The sequence below is a fragment of the Bos javanicus genome, chromosome 26, assembly GCF_032452875.1.
Source record: "Bos javanicus breed banteng chromosome 26, ARS-OSU_banteng_1.0, whole genome shotgun sequence".
Classification (NCBI taxonomy): domain Eukaryota; kingdom Metazoa; phylum Chordata; class Mammalia; order Artiodactyla; family Bovidae; genus Bos; species Bos javanicus.
Genome location: NC_083893.1, coordinates 24,004,295 through 24,025,784, shown reverse-complemented (window position 1 = coordinate 24,025,784; position 21,490 = coordinate 24,004,295). Strand labels below are relative to the sequence as shown.

Below are 21,490 nucleotides of genomic sequence, written 5' to 3'. Positions count from 1 at the left end.
GTGAGCAAAGTTGGACCCAAGCACACACAGCCGCTCCTGATTCCCTCGCATCTCCCGTCTGGAATCTAATTTTATCCATGTAGCACCAAATGAGCACATTGGGGTTTGGAACAGGAGCCCTCTGAACAGTGAGCAGCCCTGCCCATCACCCCAGGAGACCCAGCCCCTCCTCTCCACACAGGGTGCTCGCAGTGGCCAGAGGTTCATCATCTTCCTAGATGAAGGGCACCCACTTCTGGGCAGGATGCTGCCAGCTGCTCACGGTGTTACCCTCTGCTACTCACTTTGCTTTCCTGAGCCTTGGTTGTTGGTATACGTAAAATGACGCACCGTTGCTAGTTGCTTCCATCTACCCCTGAGACTGTGCTTCTGTCTGCCAGCTCTCTGACTTCCATCCATTTATTCACTGATACGTGCCTTCCAAGCCCCAAAACGGAGCCAGACAGACAAGCCTGGGTCAGTCTGCCCGCACATTCATGTGAGTGAATGTAAGAAGCCACCTCCTACCTGAGCTTTCCAGCAAAGCTCAAACATGTTAGAATCTTGAACTTCCGCGTTCCCTTTTCTCCTACCTAATTAGCCCCCAAGAACCAGGCCTGATCAGGGAGGCAGGCGGTGGGGGGTGGGGGGTGCTGTTGTCAGACATCTGGCATGGAGGAGCCATTCCAGACAGCCAGATGTCCCAGGGAGCAGGCAGGGACATTGCACCCCAGACTCTGGGGCATTGGCCAGCAATTGCTGGACCAGGAAGTAAGCTCTCAGTGGGTTTGGGTAGAAGCTCAACACCATGAGGGAAAAAGGGAAAAGCTTATTTTCAGAAGTCAGCAAATCCCCTAAAATTAAGTCGGCCCTGTCATTTGCCTTTTGCTCTTGTTTATGGGTTTGGGGTTTTGTTTTCGTTTTGTTTTGTTTCATTTTGTTTTTGCTTTGCCATACCAAGGCTTTAATTTTATCCAGTCATGTGCTTTATTTAGGCTTTCATTTATAGTTTCTGCTTTTGGAGTTCCACTTAGAAGGATTTTCTCAACCCCCAAGATTAAGGAGATACTCACAACTTGCATTTTTAACATTGCTACACAGTTGTAAGGCCAGAGTCTCACTGGATTTTCCTGATGGATCATCAGTCGTCCCCAGATCACTCACTGAGTAACCCGTCCTCCCCTGAGTCCTTTGAGTTGTCCCCTTGAGCACTGGTCTGTTCGTGGACTTGCTCTGTAAACTTGATCTGTCTGCTCCTCCTACAGTGGATGCGTTCCCTACTTGGGCACTCTTTATACACATCTTCCCAGTTGGTCTCACTATGTCTGTCCTTCTGAATAAATGTTTGCAGCTACTCTATCCCAGCCTCTTGCAGAAGAGAAAAAAAAAAAATTGAGCTCCAGGAGAGGATCGTGTTCCAAAGTACCATAGACCAGAACTCAGGTTTCATGACTGTCCCCTGTGCTGCCACTTCACCTCTCTGATCATACTTTCCTCTCCAACTGGGCATTTAACTCTGTGTGTGTGTGTTCAGTCACAAAGTTGTGTCCAACTATTTGCAAACCCATGGACTGCCTTCAATTCTTCCCAGCATCAGGGTCTTTTCCAGTGAGTCAGCTCTTTGCATCAGATGGCCAAAGTATTGGAGCTTCGCTTTCTCATTTCTTATTTTTTTTAATATTTATTTTTATTTATGTATTTATTTGGCTGCACCAGGTCTCAGTTGCAGCATGCAAACACTTAGTTGTGGCATTGGGATATTGTTCCCTGACCAGGGATTGAACCAGGGCCTCCTGCATTGGGAGTGTGGAGTCTTACCCACTGGACCACCAGGGAAGTCCCCATCTTCTCCTTTCTTATCTCTAGAATTGCCCTCTGCTGTCGTGAGGCAGCAGGTCATGGTAAAATCTACCTTTTAGGCAACCCAAAATCTGAAGAATCTTCTCATGTCAAGGTCCCATGTTTGCCTGACTTTGCAGACCATGAGGGCCCACACCAAGAGGGATCAGGCAAAGACCTAGGAGACAGAGAGGAAGAAAGGGTGTTCTAGGCATCGTTCCACTGGCCCTCGTTCAGTTCTCTCCAGAGTAGTGGCTTTGCCAAGTGTCTTGCAGGTGCAGTAGAGAAAGCTCAGCCAGGCAAGGCCAGATGGAGCCTGGGGTCTGGCCAGGGCTCCCCCTTGATGCCAGGTCCCTCTCCTCCCTGCAGATACCTGGGCAAAGAGGGCTGGGCGCCAGCATCCTACCTGAAGAAAGCCAAGGACGAGCTGCCAGCACGGAAGAAGAATCTGGCAGGCCCAGTGGAGATCATTGGGAACATCATGGAGATCAGCAACTTGCTGAACAAGAAGGCGTCCGGGGACAAGGAGACCCCCCCGGCCGAAGGCGAGGGCCCGGAGCCCCCCATCACCAAGAAGGAGATCAGCCTGCCCATCCTCTGCAACGCCTCCAATGGCAGCGCGCTGGGCATCCCCGAGAGGACCGTCTCCAAGCTGGCCCAGGGCTCCCCAGCCGTGGCCAGGATTGCCCCTCAGAGGGCCCAGATCAGTAAGAGCCTCTCGGACCCCCAGGTCCTCACCATGCCGCTCTTTAGAGAAGGGGCATGAGGTATAGGGCAAGCCCAAGGTGGGTGTGCATGACCCCCAGATTATTCTCCCCTGACCCCAGGCTCGCTGTGCCAGCTTGTCTTGTGCTGATCACATGTGGACAAGTCAGTTCCTTCCAACTGTGAAATGGGGCCCTCAACACAAGCCTGCTCTGTGAATGAGAGCTGACAGAGCATCGTGCTGAGCCTTACCCCTTCTTCCTGTTGCCTTCCTCCAGCTACCGGAAATCTGAGATACTTAGAGGGAGTACCTCCCTCCACAAGCTCTTTCAAGCAGTGTTCTTCCAGAATCTCCTCCTTTCGTACAGGAGAAACCCAGCTTCTGGCCCCTCCAAATCTCTGGCATCTCTGGGGCTGGGATGCCTGTGGTTGAGGGTTAAACTGTTCTGTATTATGAGGCCAGCTTCTGTTTGTGTCCAGCCATTCTTAAAATCTGGAGGAAAGCTGTTTTTCAGTTTAGTTCTGAACTTGTTTAAATTAGTTCTATGCCTGAAACCTTCTGAGCAGTCACTTGGGAAGGGTTTTGGGGGCATTTCCTCTTGTCTCGCACTGTGCTAGCTTCTAAAGATTTGGTGGATAGACATGGTCTCTTCTCCTAACTTTGAAAATCCGATCATGCTATCTACCCTTTCCCCTGAAAAAAAATGCCCCTGTGTCCATACATTTTGAAATGTGTGCATCGTTTTAGAGGGTTCACAGATCCCCTTGAAACACAGCTAAGGAAGCTTAAAGATCTGACTTCCCACAGAAGAAGCCCAACTGTGCTGTCTATGGTGACCGAGGGCACAATTTCCCCATAAACGTGGGACAGAAGCAGGGACTTCCAGGATCAGGAGGTCATGCCCAGAGAAGGCAGGGAAGGCACTGTTGCCTGGCTGGGATTTCTGAAGCCCTGTTTCCTCTTCTAGGCTCCCCGAACCTGAGGACAAGGCCTCCTCCTCGCAGAGAGTCCAGCCTGGTATGTGTGTTCAGTTTGTCTTTCTTGTTCCCTTTCTGGGTGCACTCTCGTAGCCTCCAGTAGTTGACTATCTCCATGCAGAGCCTATTGGTCCAGAGCTTTCCCAGGGCCATGCTGGGGCTTCCAGCTCTGTGGGGTTGGGGGCAGGGAGGAAAGCCAGGGGATCCCAGCCTTCCTTGGGCCTAGCTGGACAGTTTTTAATCGAAAAGGCACTGCACTCTCCAAAGTTAAATAAATCCACCCTGGCCACGGCATTGGCAGACATAAACATTTAGACTGGCTGGCGAGAGTGTCCAGCCAGGGCATTGCCAGAGGCTGGAAATAGGGCTGCTCTCCATGCGAGCCTGGAAGCCATTCAGCTTTGCCTTCCTTGCTTGGAAGTGCCCGACGGATGCGATGGAGGCCAGAGCCTGGGAGGGCAGAGGATAGATCAGTGAGTAGCCTCAGTGGGAGGGTAGCAAATGGCAGGGACTGGATAGGCTGAAGCTCAAAGAGGCTCAGCACTGCTGTGTGGGTGGGGTTTTCTGGCACCCAGACTGTCAGGGAGGCCGGCAGGCTCTCAGGGTGCTGGGGCTTGGGGTGAGAGGTGGCAGGCAGAGAGCCCTAGAACCGAAAAATGTCATCCGGGGCCGCGGGATGCAGTGGAAAGAGTGGGGCTTTGCCAGGCATGGATTCACGCTCCACTTCTGACATTTAGGAGCAGTGAGCCCCTGGGCAGGTTGCTCACCTGCCATGGGCCTCAGTTTCCTTATTTATAAGAGAGGGGGACCATGCCACTCATCCCTTAGGGCTGTTATGAGGATGGGATGAGGTGGTGTGTGTAGAAGGCTGGTCATCAGCTTTTCATGTCCTCTGTCAGCTCTGTGTGCTGGGGGACAAGGCTTCCACAGTCATGTCAGGGCTTAGCAGCAAGATTTACTGTGATCAGTGACCTAAGCCCTGGGGAGGGGGATAGCAGCAGTCGCTGGAATGGTGGCCCTTCTGTAAACAGGACCTTGAAGGTATGGGCCCTGGAGATGGGACCGTGCTGGCCCTGGCCACCAGCCCCAGTGGACCTTCGGTCTTGTTTCCCCCTGCCCCTGGCTCCCCTTCTCCCATCTCTCTCAGCCCCACTGACTATTTTCAGGCAGACTTGATTTTGGCAAGAATGGGGTGATTCCTTCCACACCTACCAAGAGCAGAGCCCATAGAGGCAGATCTGCTCTTTCCAGCGAGGTCTGGCTGACTCCCACCAGGCTGGGGGTCACGCTGGGCTGGGACCAGGGCCACATATGCATATGCTCACAACAGCAGGGCCAGGCACCAGGGCAGGGAAAGTTGACCGGATCATATCCAATCCCTCAAAACCATCCTCCCCCACCCTTCACTCACTCTGACCTGAGACAGTTCCGCAGTGACTGGTAGGAATAGAACATGCTGAGCCTTGAAGGACAAGGCAGGTTAAGAGGAATAGGATGGTGTTTCAGGATGGTGTTCAACTTTGGCTTGTATTTATAGAGTGTTTCCTGTGCCCCTGGCTAGACCAGAAGTTTTCATTCTCTCCTGATGCTGTTATTAGTTCCAGTTTACAGATGAGAAAGCTGAGGCTCAGAGAGGTCAAGGGCCTTTCTCAGGGTCACACAGCTGATGAACTGCTGACCTGGGTTTGGAGCCCACATGTATCCATCTGCAAGGCAGGGTCATTTGAGGTTGTCCTCAAAAGCTGCTTCCCCAACACTAGCCTCCCAAATACATGTACCTTTTTTATTTTAACCTCTTTGTATGATCCCAGGACATACTGGAAGTGATAGGGAGACACCAGGTCCTCGTTCATCAGAGATGAGACCAGCCAAAGCTGGAATGTCCTCTCCGCAAGGTCAAGAGGGTTGTCCTGCTCGTTCATTCTTGGTTGCCTGGTGCCTTGGAACAGAGGCTGACACCCAGCAGACACAAAACAAACATTTGTAAAACGAATGATTGAGGCTCACAGGTCATGGGCTGGGGCCACATTCTAAATTTCTCTGCATGTCAGGCTTAGGTATCAACATGCCAGCATCTAGGAAGCATTTAGGCTGCCCAGCATGATCACCCCACCCCAGAGCAAGTGATCCTGAGCTTTATTCCATGCTTGCCTGACCATTGACACCATCATGATGACCGACCCAAGGGCTGTCTCACCAACCCCACAGTCCCTGACACCCACCCCACACCTCTGTAGCGAGGTGTCACCCCAGTGGACCTTCACCTGAGACTCAAGGATGTGACTTTCATCTCCCGGGGGGCAGTGTGTAGGGCTTTGTTACAACGGTTTCTTTGTTTTTTAACGTTCACTTTGGGACCTGAAAACTGGATTCCGAAGATATGAGTGGAGATTTACTAGAGGGTCATTTTCATAGCTCCAACAAGTTGCAACTGAATCCTGGGTATTCTTAGAGAGCCTGGGCAGGAGAATGGTCTCTTAAGGAGACACCCTGAGACTCAGGTGATTGATAATCCTCAGGTCACCTGCTGTCCAGCTGCTGTAAGTGCCACACTCACCTCTGTTACCGTTCTGATCAGGTGGGTCTTGCTCACTGAGCCCTTCTCTGCCTCAGGGATTCCAGCTGCCGAAGCCGCCAGAGCCCCCTTCTGTTGAGGTGGAGTACTACACGATTGCTGAATTTCAGTCATGCATTTCAGATGGGATCAGCTTTCGAGGTGGACAGAAGGCAGAGGTGAGCCTTGGGCTATGAGGCTAAGTGTTATAACTCATGCTGGTCAGAGACCTCCCGTGTTTCCCATTTATGTCTGGGGGTAGGGGCAGGGGGGAAACATTCCTGAGGGGTGGGCAGGAAAGGTGCAGAAACAGGACCCGCAAGGCTGAGAATTCGCCTAAAGCCTGTGTCACAGCCAGGACTAGAACCCACAGCTCATGTCTCCACCCAGCTCCCCTCACGCCAGCATTTTCCAAAGCTCATCACAGGAGCCTGTGACGGAGACGCCTTGAAACAAAGGGCTTCTGGAGTCGAATGACTTTGGAGGAGAGTGACTTAAACAAAACCCAGCCAGCTTTGTTGCGTTAATTGCAGAACTTCTCAGAACCTAGATATAGGGGTGTCACTGTGTGTGTCTCTAAGAGGGGACTGGAATAGACCAGATCACCTACCTTCCTCGCCCAGGAGCACCTGGGGGCCAGGGTTCCACAAGACCTACATTAGGAAATGCTGTTGCTGGGAGAGCGTGGAGCAGGCAGCCAGAGTAAGGTACTGAGGACCCCACTTCTGACCATGTCCACACCACAGGCACCTCTGAGCTTTGATTTAGGCACTTCTCCCCCAGGCTTTAATGAGCTCTCTCTGCAGATGGGTCATAGGCCCTGTCCTGCTCCCTCCCAGTCCATCCTCTTAGCATTTATTCCCCCAGGTTTTAATGAGCTCTCTCTGCAGATGGGTCATAGGCCCTTTCCTGCTTCCTCCCAGCCCATCTCCTAGCATTTATGAGACCCCGCTCTGTGGCCGGCGCTACACGTGGCATTCCAGGGGCCAGAGAAGATCCCTGACTCAGTCATTTCTCTTGGATGGCTCTGTGTAGTAATGGAGTTAAATCCAATACTTCCTGTAAAACCATCAAAAGAGTAATTGGGCAGTCTCTACCTATTGAGGAAGTGATATCCCCAACGTGGATGTTTTAAATCACATGCCTAGAACTTAGAACTAAATTTCTAAGAGAAATCATCCTCTCAGTGGTGCCTGTGCTTCCAGAAGAGCCTACAAAGTTCATAGTGTAAGAGAACTGACATTCTTAGGATCTACACAGGCAGGCATCTTGAGTGTGGAGCGGGCAGAGCGAGGGATGAAATGTAGGACCCAAGGCAGGGCAGGGTTTGCCGAGAGCTGGCCACAGAAGGACCATCTCCTCCTTCCTCCCTTCCCCCTCTGCCCCTAGAGCCAGTGCTCTCGAGACTCCCTCCTTCTCCCTGGGACCCTTCTTCCAGGAGTGTTCCACAGTTCAAAATTACAGTTGTCCCTCGGGATCCATGGGGGGTTGGTTCCACGACCCAGATCCTGGGATGCTCGATGCCCTCATGGAAAATGAATGCAGCTGGCCCCTGTATCCTGGAATGCAGAGCTTGCACACGTGGAAAGCCCTTGGTACAGCCGGCAAGCACACTCCTGGCCTTTCTCCAGTCTCAAGTAGCAGTTTAGAAAGAAGCTTCTTGGGAATGACTGAGAGCCCCAGCCTTCCCATGGGGAACCAACTCAAAGAGAGCTCCTCAGTGGTGGGATTTCAGTGGCGTGAAATGGCGTGAAGTGGGGAAGCCAGGGAGATCTGGTCTCAGGCTTTACCTGAGTTCCGTTCACCTGCCCCCTCCTGTTCTCTTCTGCCCTGAGAGACCCTTTCCAGGGACCCCAAGGGAGGGCCAGCAATGCACGGGGGATTGGAGGATGGGAGTGGTGGAGTGGCAATCTTCTGTACAGATGGGTCCCTGGCGAGTGGGGTTTTGTAGGGACTGAGAACAGGGCATTTTCTAAGCATAGTGGCTCAGCAGGAAGGGAAGTGAGGGTCTGTGCAGGAGGCCAGCTCCACCAGGGTGTTGACAGAGACTTGGAAGAACAGGGGCGGGGGCTTTGGAGAGAGGGAGTCCCCCACCCTGGAGATGACAGAGACCTGGGTTTGAATGCCAGCCCATCACTTCCTGCGCTGGGTCCTGCGCCACTTAGTCAGTGGTGTTAGCTTGTCCGGGAAGTGGAGCTGCTGTCTTCTAGAGCCTAGTGTCAGGGCCCAGCCCACACACGGTCGGGCACCGGCAAGTCCCCCAGCTCAGCGGCCTATCTGCCCCTTCCCCCAGGTCATCGACAAGAACTCAGGTGGCTGGTGGTATGTGCAGATTGGTGAGAAGGAGGGCTGGGCCCCTGCGTCCTACATCGATAAGCGCAAGAAGCCCAACCTGAGCCGCCGCACGAGCACTCTGACGCGGCCCAAGGTGCCCCCGCCGGCACCACCCAGCAAGCCCAAGGAGGCCGACGAGGGTCCAGCCGGCCCCGGCGAGAGCCAGGACTCCCCTCTGAGGCTCAAGTACGAGGAGCCTGAGTACGACATCCCTGCCTTTGGCTTCGACTCAGAGCCGGAGCTGACCGAAGAGCCCACAGAGGACGGTGGCTCGGGGGACAGGCGGCCCACACAGCCCCACAGGCCCTCGCCGGCCTCCTCGCTGCAGCGCGCCCGCTTCAAGGTGGGCGGATCCACAGAGGACGTGGCCCTGGAGGAGGAGACTATCTACGAGAACGAGGGCTTCCGGCCGTGTGTAGAGGACGGCCTGCCGGCCAGACGCTCCTCCCGAGACAGCGACTCCCCAGGGGGCTCCCCGCTGTCCCTTGCCAGGAAAAATTCCCCCAAATCGGACTCCCCCAAATCATCCTCACTTCTGAAGCTCAAGGCAGAGAAGAACGCCCAGGCGGAACTGGGGAAGAACCACTCCTCAGCCTCCTTTTCCTCGTCCATCACCATCAACACCACCTGCTCCTCCTCCTCCTCTTCTTCCTCCTCATCCTTGTCCAAGAACAGCGGGGACCTGAAGCCCCGTTCCGCCTCGGACGCGGGCATCCGTGGCACTCCCAAGGTCGGGGCGAAGAAGGATGCCGACCCGAAGGTTGGGCTGACCTCCTGTGCCCGGGCCAAGCCGTCCGTTCGGCCCAAGCCGTTCCTGAACCGCGCAGAGTCCCAGAGTCAAGAGAAGATGGACATCAGCACTTTACGGCGCCAGCTGAGGCCCACTGGCCAGCTCCGGGGCGGCCTCAAGGGCTCCAAGAGCGAGGATTCTGAGCTACCCCCCCAGACGGCCTTCGAGGGTCCCAGCGAGGGGTCCAGGAGAGGCTCCGCCGACCTCATCACCCTCCCTGCTGCCTCGCCCCCCTGTCCCACCAAGAAGGGTCGGGAAGGGCAGGCCACCTCCTACACCACATGCAGTGCCTACCAGAAGGTCCAGGACTCGGAGATCAGCTTCCCCGCGGGCGTGGAGGTACAGGTGCTTGAAAAGCTGGAGAGCGGCTGGTGGTACGTGAGGTTTGGGGAGCTGGAGGGCTGGGCCCCCGCCCACTATCTGGTGCTCGGGGAGAACGAGCCATCCGACCTGCCTGGCAAAGAGACAGACACAGTGGCCCCCAAGAGCAAGCAAAACGAGGGCAAGTCAGACAGCCTGGAAAAGATCGAGAAGCGCGTCCAAGCGCTCAACACCGTCAACCAGAGCAAGAGGGCCACGCCGCCCATCCCCTCCAAGCCGCCCGGGGGCTTCGTCAAGACCTCAGGCGCCGGGGCGGTGAAGATGAGGAACGGTGTGCGGCAGGTGGCCGTCAGGCCCCAGTCGGTGTTCGTGTCCCCGCCACCCAAGGACAGCAACCTGTCCTGCGCCCTGAGGAGGAACGAGTCGCTCACGGCCACCGACAACCTCCGAGGCGTCCGCCGGAACTCCTCTTTCAGCGCCGCCCGCTCGGCAGCCGCAGAGGCCAAGGGCCGCCTGGCTGAACGTGCCGCCAGCCAGGGCTCGGAGCCCCCCCTCCTGCCCACTCAGCGCAATGGCATCCCCGTGTCCCCCGTGCGCCCCAAGCCCATTGAGAAGTCCCAGTTCATCCACAACAACCTCAAAGATGTGTACGTCTCGATCGCAGACTATGAGGGGGACGACGAGACGGCGGGCTTCCAGGAGGGCGTGTCCATGGAGGTCCTGGAGAGGAACCCCAACGGCTGGTGGTACTGTCAGATCCTGGATGGGGTGAAGCCCTTCAAAGGCTGGGTACCCTCCAACTACCTGGAGAAAAAGAACTAAGGGGGGGAGTGGGTCCTTCCAGCCTTAGTGTGGGTGAGCGGGAATAAGACAAAAGGGAAAGGGGAAATGGGAGGGGGTGGGGAGGACAACATGAAACCTGCAGAATGTGTGACCTCGAAGACCCCAGCTAGAAGGTGGGGTCTGGCGGGGGCCCACATTGAGCAGGGAAAGGGAATGGGCAGGGGTGCCCTGGGCCTGGGATCAGGGGCGAGAAAGCTGAGCCTCAAGTGTGCACCTTGGGGACTTTGCTGATGGACTCGGCGCCATTTGGGACAGGCCGTGTGGGAAACCCAATTTGTGCCTTGGCTGCCAATCTGGAAAAGATGTGGTTGTAGGGGCCTCACGTGCCCTGCCCCTGCCTAGCCTGGTTTCAGTAGCTGTTAGCCTCCAGAGTGGCCCTTGTATCGTCCTAACCTGTATTTGTGAATTATCCTGGTTCCCAGGGTCCACCACCCGCCACGGGTGGGTGTAGTAGGAGACACCACTGGCCCTGGGGTTTGGAGACATCTCTTGTGAGCTCAGGCTGTCCCTGGGCTGGGCCTCCATCCATGTCTGCGGAAGAAAAGGCAGTTGCCCAGGTGCCAGCAAGGATCCCCTTTCTTAGCCGTCACTGCCGCTGGCCTTGGGAAGAGTGCCCACCTGCCCAGGGCATGCCGTGGAGGACCACCAGCTCCAGAGCTCACAGAGAGGGCGGGCGGGTGGAGCCGTCGGTCTCATCAGTCTTCACAGACTTTCTTTTGGGTATTTCTGGGTGGGCAATTCCTTTGCATGTTTTGGGAGAGGTGTATTGCTTTGGGGCTTCTATGTCAGGCCTTGGGTTTTTGGCCTTATTTTGGGGTTGTTTGGGGGCCCAAGGGCAGTTAGCCTCATGGGACAGGATGGGGAGAAGGTGGCATTTCTGTCGTACTCTTGTGGGGAGGTTGGTTGGTTTGTGTTTTGCATTCTTCCTCTCCACAAGCTGAAGTCGCTTCATTTGGTTTCCACTGTGTGGACGGCACCAGCGCTGGCCAGAGGGATTTCAGGCGGGAGAAGCCTCAGCCCCGGACGTGGCGAAGCAAAGATGCTGCTCTCTCGGCAGGGCAGGACCCTCCCCAGGGAGGAGGGTGGCGTTCAGGAGAGGAACAGCGTACATTCTCCGGCCCAGGCAGGGCCCAAAGCCTCACGTGTAGGCAGTGGAGAAGCAGCGGTCACCCCACCCTGGGCTGAGGGGACCCCACTGGGCAGACACCACCAGCCATCCGTGGCCTGCGAGCAGTGCCCAAGAAGACGAAGATCCCTGGGCCCGGAGCCAGCCCGGGCTTCCCCAGGGGCAGCGCCCCTGTGAAGCGAGAAGAGAGAACGTGAAGTCCCTCTCAACTCTGGGTGGTATCTTTCAGTCGACATTTCAGAGGCCACACTGGCTTCCCTGAGGACTCACTCTTTGCTGGGAGTAGATTTCCACACGTGCCTTTGATTGTGGACAAATCAGGCTCACAGCCACTGATTTAGCTGCCAGATCCTGGATCGAGGAGGAAAAGCCCTCCCTCCGCCCCTGTTCCCCACCCAGGCAGTGTATGTTGCTGGAAAAAACAGCACGGGACCCGTGCCTCGTGCCCTCAGCCCCCAGCCGCCCCCCCTCCCCCTTCCTCACCGTACACTGATGCCTGGCAGCTCTAGCAAACTGCTCCCGTTCTTTGTTGAAAGGGCCGTGGTGAGATTTTGCTTCCTTTTGTTTGTTTAAAATTAAAATTAGTTATTTTCTTCTGCTGGACAGTATTAAATAGAGCAGGATGTTGAGTTATCTGCTAGATTGCAGTACTAATGGTAGTGTTGTAGTGTCTTTATATTAATATTATTTGGACTTATTTGAACAATAATGATAAAGAAGTGGTTCATTATTTTTTAATTAATGCACTTTAATAAGGTGGAATGGAAAGAAACCCAGAGAGCAAAGTGCATTACTTAAAGATGCAGTATATACTTTTCTCATTTTTAAACAGCACATATTTATTAAAAGAAAAAAAGTAATTTATGATTATTTAAAATAAAATTTAAAAGTAGAGTGACTGTCGGGTTAAAGGACCTTCCACGTAGCTATCTTCCAGGGGGAGGGCTCAAGCGGCTTCACTCCTCAATGTCTGCACTGAGCCAGTTCAATGCCAGCCAGGCCAGGAAGGAGTGCAGGACCCATCTGCCAAGCACAGAGCATCTCAGTTGGACTGGAGCACAGTGCTCCCTAGAGCCTGCCTTTCCCTGCCCTTCCTCTTCCACTGTACTGCCCTGTGGGGCTCTCCTAGCCCTGCCAAGGACCCCGTCTCCTTAATCTCCAGTGCTCTTAAGTAATAGAGTCATTATAAGTGACCTTCAGGATCACTTCATGCCATACCCTCCTGTTAACTGCAGCCCAAAGACAGGAATTAGCTTTCCCAAATCACATAGTTGACAGCAGACCTTCCCACCCCCGTTAGAGTGTATAGTGTGGTCATCATGTTTACATTGTGACATCCAGCCCTAAGGATGGCTGGGGCTGCTCAGGCATCCAGGAAAAGTGGAGAGTGCTGCCACCTAGTGACAGCATATAGATTTGGGCAGTGAACAGGGATTGCCATGCCCCATCTTCACCCCTTGCCCCTCGCCATCACCCCGACTCTCAGCACAGCACAAACCCTGCAAACCCAAAGAGAATATTAATACTTGAAGCAAGAAGGGTGCATGCCAGTCCCTCTCAGTCATGGCCAGGGGATGCCAGGGCTTGCGCCCCTGGACTCCTAGCCCTGCCCAGGGCAAGAGGGCTTTTCCCTAGAGCTACTGAGCTGCTTTGTGATGTTGGAGGGTACTGCTGGCAGCAGGTAAAGGAGGGAAGGGGCCTGGGGCTCTGACCCATCTGGAGGAAAACCAGATCGGACTAAAAAAGGAAAAAAAAAGAAATCTCAGCAGTGTCCAAACCTAGTTTTCCATTAGTTGCGATTGAAAATGTGAAATAACGTTGTATTGCTGTATACTGCAACTTTAATCATAATGAGCCCTTCTGAGGTCATTATTGAGGTTTATATAATGCCTGAAGATGCATCCTTTGGTGCTTTTTTCTTTCAGTTTAAAGACTTTATTACAAGGGAAAAAGATGTCTTCATCTCTCTCCCACTTTGTAACAGGGGCCTGGCTGGGGTCTCTGGCAGCCATCATGCTATTCCCACTAGGCCAAGGGACCCCAAGGGCAGCAAGAGGGAGTTGGAAGGGACAACCTGAACTGCAGGTGTGCCAGCTGTGACCGGGCCCCCTCGCCAGCCCTCGGCCCCCTCCACCCCAAGCCTGGCCCCATGGGCCCCTCTTTCTTCCTCCACTGTTCTCCATCTTGACGAAGGCATTATATAGAATCGTTTTAATCACTTTCAGATGTTAGAGCAGCATATTTTACAGGCATTTATATCCATTGCTTTCCTCAGCAAGGCATGTTACTACTTTTATCATCTAAGAAAAAAAAAAAAAAAGACAAGGGAATTTCGGTCAAGCATTATTTCCATATTAGTAGTATTTGCAGAATAGGTGTAGAACTATTTAAGTTTAGACATTGGTTTGGTAGTTTTTTGTTTTGTTTTTAAGGAAAAAAAGAAAAAGTAACCCCTACGTTTCCTGTTTTTTGTATTTAACTAATATATAATTTCTATAAGGTTACTCACTTCCCCTCCCCCTCCAAATACTTTGCATTCTCAATCGAAAATGAAAACAATCTGAGAGACAGGAAAAGTGCAATATTATCAAGAGGGATGCCAGGGCTTGTAGGACAGTGGCGGGGAGGGCCAGCAGCCCCATGTGCTGCTTGCTGGGGGAGGTGGGGCTCTTGGAAGGAGTAGCGGTGGAGCCAACAGGTGACCTTTTATCCCTCCTCCCCCTTCCCTGGCAAGATGGCAGGGGTCTCTGCCAGAGGGCAGCCCCTTCTGCTGGGTGTTGTCCACCCAGAAGAACGGGATTCAGGGAAGTGGCATGGGGCGCTCGGCCTCCCAGGGCCCCAGCCCTCGGCGCACAGCAAGGACCTCCAGGAACTTCTCCTTGTTTTCATTTCCGTTCTTTTTCAGCCAGCTGCTCAGAAAGACCTGTCCTAAAAATCACCCTCAGCAGCCCTCTCTCACCCCAATCTCTTGATGTTTGGGCCATGATCCTTTTGATGTATGTTTGAGTCTTTCTAAAACTATGTAACCTCAAGTTCAGTTTTATGAGCAGGAACCCTCAGTGTAACCAAATCCTTCAGGGGGGTATGTGGGTGCCTTGAGCCTAGCGTCCTCCGGTGACACCAGTTCCCACAAGCCTGCAGCTGGGCCTGGCGCTGAGCCGGGGCCACCCATTCATCTCAATGACTTCAGCCCGAGCGAGGCGTGATCCTGCCTCTGCTCAACACCCCAACAGTTCCCAGAAGATCTCGAAAAAACGTGTTGGAGAAGCCTGCGGAGGTCCCTGCAGACATAACTTCCCCCGACAGGTACCAAGCTCCCACCTCCTACCCAGGTGTGGGTAGAGAGGGCAGGGTGGGAAGTCTCTGGGTCCAAGCCCTGGGAGCTCTGCCCCTCAGGGTGACAGGTGCAACTTCGCTGGCTCATCCCTTCCCCCTCCAGTACTGTACACTTGCTGCTCCAACCCATTTGATGAATTTCTGTACAAATATGGATCTGGTGCCCAGAGTGGGACTGTGCCCCTGTGGGTGGGTGTGTCTCCTTGGAGTGGATACGTCTATAGGTCCAATTTTCGAGACGATGCAGTGCTCTCTGGAAAGAGAACCATCCACATTGCTAAAGAATTAAGATTCCCTCACTTTTTTGAGGGCTGTGTGTTGTTGAGTAAGTGCATTGTGCATGTGGTGTGAGTGTGTGCGCGCGCGTGAGTGCATGTGTGTGAGTGTTGGTCATTTCCCACTTGAACTAAATAACATGGGGTTAGAGGAAAGAGATACTGGGCAAGCTGTCTCCACTGAACAAGTCCTTGGCATTGGGCAGGCCCCATGGGACTCACAGCTTCTGGCAGCAAGTGTATGTGTTACTCACACACATAATTCTGGCTGGAGAGTGCAATGTGTCTTTTTTTTTTTTTTGTAATTATTTTATTAAGTATTTAGTTGGAAACTTCACACTGGCATTAACAGATCTAGCAGAAGCAGCCTAGGCCATTGTCCCGGGCTCCAAAATGAAGATGTGGAAAGGAGGCGCCGCTGGGTGTGGAAGTGCTGAGGGGTTCAGACAGGGCCACCACCTGCAAACGCGTGTCTAGCAGGCTGCCTCCCAGCCTCTGCCGTGCATGTCACCACTGTGGGAACCCCCGTGTCCTGAGAGCTGCTTGCCCTCGGTTCTTGTGTGGCTGAGGGTGGGTCAGGCTGGTCGGGGTGAGAATTCTCTCACCTGCCTGTGTAGGCACATCACCCCCGATCTAGACCGCCGGCCCCAACTGAACACTTCATGGGGTCATGTGGAGGGCTCCCCCTTGACATTACTGAGCTTCTTGCCTCGATTATGATCTCTGGCTGGGGGTGGCCTCCGGTTCTCAAGTTCTGTGATCACAGCCAGGGACAGAACAGGGCCATGACCTACAGCTTCATTTCAGGAGGACAGCCCCTCTGATGGTGGAGTCCCTCCCCATTTTGTCCTGTACACCTGGGTCCTCAGGCCGCAAGTCGGGCACACTGATGCTTATAGACTGCGTGAAGGGCTCTGCCTTCCTGGGCCTTGATCCCAACCTGCATGTAAAGTTGGTTTTACCACGCTATCCCCCGTTCCCCAATCCTATCTTTCTAATCTTGAGTTTGCACTTGACAATCAGCTTCCTCTCCCATCCCAGAACTTAGTGGCCTTAGAGAATAGGTCCCTGCGATGAAGGTCCCTCCTTTGCTCCCATTTCCATCCTGGCTAATGGGCTGGACCTCAGGAGGCAAGAAAGAGGAAGAAAGAATTATCGTTTTAAAGCAAAAGTATGGGTCGAGCACGTTGAAAGTAAGTGAGAGGCATGTCGGCGAGATGAATGTGTGAGAGACTGGGGTGGCTGGGGTTTTCCATCCCTTCCCCAGGAAGGTGACTCCCAGAAGAGGATGTCTGCTAGGCAGAAAGGGAAAAGAGTGAGGAAGTTGAGTCAGGATTTAAGAGTCTGGAGTTTTGTCTTTAGTAGAAAGAAGAAAGGAGTGAATTCTGAGTGTTTCAGAGGGAAGCGAGCCAGTAGGGAGGAAACAATGATTCAACACCCAAGGGCCCAGCAGAATAGGCTGGGAAAGTCTCAAGATTTGTTTGTAGAAGAAGCTGACCAGAGGAAACTGCTAGTTGCTGGACCACAAGCTGGGTCGCCAGCATGTTCTTAACGGTCACTGATTTACTTAGTAGAAAGCCAAAGTTGCCAGCAACAAACCAATCTTTGGAGAACATTCCTCCATCTCTTAGCTTCCAGGCTGATTTTGCCCACCTTTCTTTGTCCAATCTAGAACTGGCCTCTCAAATTACTTGAACCAGAGACCAGTAACCAGAATGGTTCATGCAGTAGGGACCCACCATCCCCAGACTGAAACCTCGGGGTCCAGACACCATCCAGCATATCTGGGGGGAAGGCAACCTCATTTGCTCTTCTGTTGACGCCAGTTATTCTTGAGTATCTCTAACGATGTCTATGGTGTTTCAGTTTGCTGAGCCTGCCTCACTAGTGTGACTCAGAAGACGGTGCAATGCAGTCATCATGTTAGTGGCCTGTGAGCAAGGCATACTGCTCTTGAGCATTTCAAAGAAAGGTAAACAGAGCCTCCATTCTTGGATCTGCAACTTGGTCTCTGTAAGAGGTCTTCTTTAAATCCAGGACCCAGGATAGGAAAAGGGTTTCCCTGACAGTTTACAGGAAATCTGCAGGAAGGCGACTTCTGAAGAAGGCAGGTGTGAGTGGCAGGTTTGTGAAGCGTGGGTTTGTGGACTGCATGGTTGCACGTAAGCTAGCTGGATGTCTTTGGGGTGCTCCTCACAGTGTCCACGCAACCCCTCCCAGCTCCTAGTGGGACCTGTGAGGCTGACGGAGGTCATTCCCCTTTCTCCCCTCAGCAGAGAAACTGAAGAAAAGGACATTGAATTCAGTGCAGTTCGAGTGCTAAAAAATTTCCAGGCTCAATGGTGGTGCTAAACTGTCTCCATGTTTCTAATATTTTTAATAGTGGGTTGGTTTTTTTTCAGTTGTTCTCATCACAAAAATGCAGTGTCCTTGGGGAAGGGACCCAGCCCCTTGACCTGCCACTTTCCAGGTGTCCTTTATCCTTTTGACGGGACTCTGGTCTGCAGAAAATGTTCTGTCTTGGCATGCTTCTAGACTGTAAGATTTGGGTTGTTTTGTTTTGTATTTTATGTTTACATGCATCTTGTATTTCCCCAAAAACTAAATAAAGTTTTTGCCTTTTTAACTGAACAGAATCACCTCCTGATTCTCCCCTGCCACCAGAAAAAACATCCAGCTGAGTGGCAAAAGTCACATTACGCCCAAATGAGGCATGAACTTCAGGGTCCGGGCCCTCTGAGGACACTGGAGGGGTAGAAGGAAACATGTAAGCTGCCACCCTTGCTGGTGAGAAGCGTGCTCAAGCTCCCCACCTTTTCCCCACCTTTGGAAGGCTTTCTGGCCAGTGGCCCAGGCTTTTAGAGATACAGACCTTGGGGCCACCAAGACCACATCCAGTGGGCTTCCATGGCTCCTCAGCCTGGAGCCCCTGACCCTCCCCTACTTTTGCTGGACTTCAGTAAGCAGGGCTGAGCAGTCCTGGTGTAGGAAGTGGCCCATGGCCATTCAAGGCCAGGCAGAGGCTGGCCAGCCAGAGCATCCTCCCAGGAGAGAGGGCAGGAAGGCAAGCATCCCATGCCCCTCTGAGGCTCAGGCTGCCAAATGAGCTAGGTCCCCATGTCGTGCCTGGACCCCCTCTGGCACTCCAGCTTTCACAGCCACCTAGATGTACTCAGCCCACCTAAGAAGTTTTTCCAAAGGCCCCTAGCCAGAGGCCTCCCTTTCTAACTAGCTGTGCCACTCATTTGGCGTAAGCCTCTGCACCCACCAGTGGGAGCGCAGCTGAGCTCCCAGCCAGAGACAAGAGGTCTGGGCTTGGGGTGAGGGATGGGCAGACCCAGTTCTGGGGAGCTCAGCACAGCCCCTGCCATCCTCCCTTTAGCCCCTAGGTGGCGCCGCCCCTCCACAAAGGTTGCACACAGGTTCAGATCCGGCTCAGCGTTTTGGAGCTTCACGGACTTCTGCAGCTCCTGCTCTTGATAGATCCAGAGACCTGCAGTCATGGAAGGGCAGTGGCTTCTCCCTTTCGGCTTACAGCGAGGGTCGCCTGGCATTCTGGCCTCTGCTGTACAAGCCCCAGGCCATGCTCCAGCTACCTCCCCCTCCCCTGCCATCTCCAGGGGGTCCTTTCTGATTGTTGGCTCCCCTCCAAACCAGGACACCTGGCCCTCTTCCTCCACACCTCCATCACCATCACCACCCGCCCCCGCCACACACACACCGGCCCGCCCTTCCTCCCCGCTCCAGCCCTCCAAACTGCACAGCACAGCCCTCAGGCTGGTACGAAATCACCTTTATTCACAATCACGGTGATCCAAGTTCACAAAGGAGGCAGCAGCTACCCTCACACTAACAGAGACAATGGGATGGATGGCTTCTTCTCCCTGACCCTCAGGCCATGCAGCCCCTGCACTTGTGAACTTCCCTTGCCTCTGGGATGGGCGCCCTGACTGCTTGGGGCCACCACCAGCCCCATCTCATCCCACTCCCACAGAAGAGGTCTACGGGGTTAGTGGGGAGCAGAGGCCCATGGCAGAATGGTGACTTCCCAAAGTTGCCCTGCAAGGCAGGTACAGACAGGGCCAGCCTGGCATCATGACCCCCCTCCCTGTGCTTCCCACCACCCCACCCCATAGCAGCCACCACCAAAGAACCCCCTGAGAGTCACAAAAAAAGTCTTCCCACACCCCCAACAATCATTTTACAGAGGTGGCAGCTGAGGCTCAGAGCGACTGTGACCTGGCCAGGGCCACACAACTGGTCAGTGGCCAGGTCTAGAATCCCATGCTCTGCAGGCCATATAACAAAGCAGTCTCCAATGGGCGTAAAAAAAAGCCATCTGAGGGGACAGAGGGCTGGAGGCTCGGGGAGACTTGCCAGGACTCCGAGAGCTGGCCCCAGCCCATGGCCTACCAGGACAGGTGTGCGGGGCTGAGATGACTGTAACCTAAGAGCAGCTGGGGGTACCCCTCACTCCAAAATCAGGATCAAGAACCTGGAGGTGCTGGGACCCACCCCTTCTCCTTTCTCCTGGGGGAGAGAGCGCCTACAATGACAAGACCTGCTGGCCTTCCCTCCCCCAGCCTGCCAGACTTTTCCATGTCCTTACAGAGTGGGGAACTCGGGCCTCTCGATGTATATGAGCCAGTTACGATACCCAGGCTCCAGCCCAAGAAGAAGAGCATTCTGTGGCTCCAGGTGATCTGCTAGTCCCAGGGCACTGCAAAGGTTCTGCTGTCCTCTCTAGAAAGTGGACACAAGTTGCCAGAAGGCATCCCGACTCGGCCCCTTTTTATGGAGTTCTATTTCATGGTAAGCAGAGCTGGCTATGCACTCATGTGCTGGAGTTCAGGGCAGAGTTTAAGTGATGACAACCTCTGCTGGCCCCTCCAACCAGGCACTCCACCTACTAGGGCAGCCTTTATAGGAGTCTGGGGGGTGGGAATTCACTCCCCCCGCCCAAACTAACCCCTACAAACCCAATAAATAAATAAATTAAAATACAGGGGAAAAAAAAAAAGCCGTTCTTGCTCCAGGAAGTCCTCTACTCCCAACCCAGGATCCTGGCCTCTCCCAGGGATGCTAAAGCCTGACAGAAGACCTCCCCTGCTCTCCAGCCCACGCCAAGGGGCTGCCCCCAGGCAAGAGCATCCCCAAGCCCACTCAGGCAAACAGGCCATGACCAGGAAGGGGCCCTCCACGTCTCAACCAGGCCAGGGGGCTAGCAACCCAGAATCCAGAGGCTTCCGTGGCCTGTCTGTCCACCCATCCAGGGTGAGTAGGCAACAGGCACAGCACAGAGGTGGCAGCCCTCCTGGGATGAGAGGGATCCACTGGCCGTCTTACCCTTGGCTGCCAGGCCCAAGGGGAAGGGAAAGAAGGAAGGAGACAGTGGGGGAAGGTCAGAGAGTAAGGCAGCAGCCCAGGCTGTGCACTGCTCAAGGGCAGCTGGCTGAGGGAGAAAACAGAGGCTGAAGTCCAGGGCCACACTCCACTAGCCAGGCCACGTGTCTGGACTCAGGGCCGCATCTGCCCAGAGGATGAGACACACTTTCTAACGTTCACAAAGGTGCCACACAGGCTAAAGAGACCTCCTGGGAATCTACCCCAGGCAGGAAAGGACCAGGACAGGCTGAGACCACCCCCCTCCCGCCCCGCTTTAGCCCCTCGGCCTGCAGGGAAGAGCTGAGACTTGCTTCTGCCCCCACCTCCCAGCCTGACTCCCCTTCCTCCCCAGACCTCAGGGGCTGTTTCCCAAGTTTAATGAGAAGGGGAAAGAATTTCCAAAACGAGGAAGAAGAGAAGGGGCCCCGTTGACTTGCGCCTCAGCCGGAGCCGGGCCGGATTCGGAGGAAGCTGGGGAGCGGATGGGTCCGTGACGGCTAGGAGCTGCGGTAGGTCTTGATGATGTCCTTGATGGGCCGGCGGCAGATGGGGCAGCAGGCGTGCAGAGCCTTCTTGAGGCGCAGGCCACAGGCATAGCAGAGGCACATATGGCCACACGTGTAGATGACCGTGTCCACCGCGTGCTCATAGCAAATGGTGCACTCATCGCTCCACGGGCCCCCGCCTGGGGTCACTGGTGATTCGGGCAGACTCACTGGTGAATTGGGGGCTGTTCCTGGGGACACGGGGACAGCAGTGAGGGGGGAGGCACGAACCTGGCTGGTCCCAGGTTCATGAAGAAAGCCCCGGCCTCTCCTCCTCCATGGATTGGGATCAGCCTGTCTACCTTGCCACCCACCTCCTGGGCACAAGAAGAAAGAGGATGCACTCTGGACAGCCCCACTTCCAGCCCCTCCATGCCCAGACCAGGGGCCAGGGTGTCCGTGAAGCAATGAGAAGAGGCGGGAAGGATGGAGGCCCAAAACCCACTTGGGGAGGCCCCGCTGAGCTACTCTCTGGTGTTC

General features: G+C 54.3%; 2 protein-coding genes across 11 annotated transcripts in view; one reads left to right on the top strand and one right to left on the bottom strand.

The window, feature by feature from the left end:
• SH3PXD2A (SH3 and PX domains 2A) overlaps positions 1-17,706 on the top strand; it is a 249,274-nt gene extending 231,568 nt beyond the window's left edge. For all 8 annotated transcript variants that reach the window (XM_061403339.1, XM_061403342.1, XM_061403337.1 and 5 more), the window contains 4 exons: positions 2,188-2,525; positions 3,492-3,541; positions 6,115-6,234; positions 8,349-17,706. In XM_061403339.1, the coding sequence (XP_061259323.1) occupies positions 2,188-2,525; positions 3,492-3,541; positions 6,115-6,234; positions 8,349-10,322 (2,482 nt within the window). In that variant the 3' untranslated portion in view covers positions 10,323-17,706. The remainder of the gene's footprint in view (positions 1-2,187; positions 2,526-3,491; positions 3,542-6,114; positions 6,235-8,348) is intronic.
• The window catches only part of NEURL1 (neuralized E3 ubiquitin protein ligase 1), a 77,885-nt gene continuing 71,762 nt past the window's right edge, over positions 15,368-21,490 (bottom strand). For all 3 annotated transcript variants that reach the window (XM_061403348.1, XM_061403346.1, XM_061403347.1), the window contains one exon: positions 15,368-21,201. In XM_061403348.1, the coding sequence (XP_061259332.1) occupies positions 20,963-21,201 (239 nt within the window). In that variant the 3' untranslated portion in view covers positions 15,368-20,962. The remainder of the gene's footprint in view (positions 21,202-21,490) is intronic.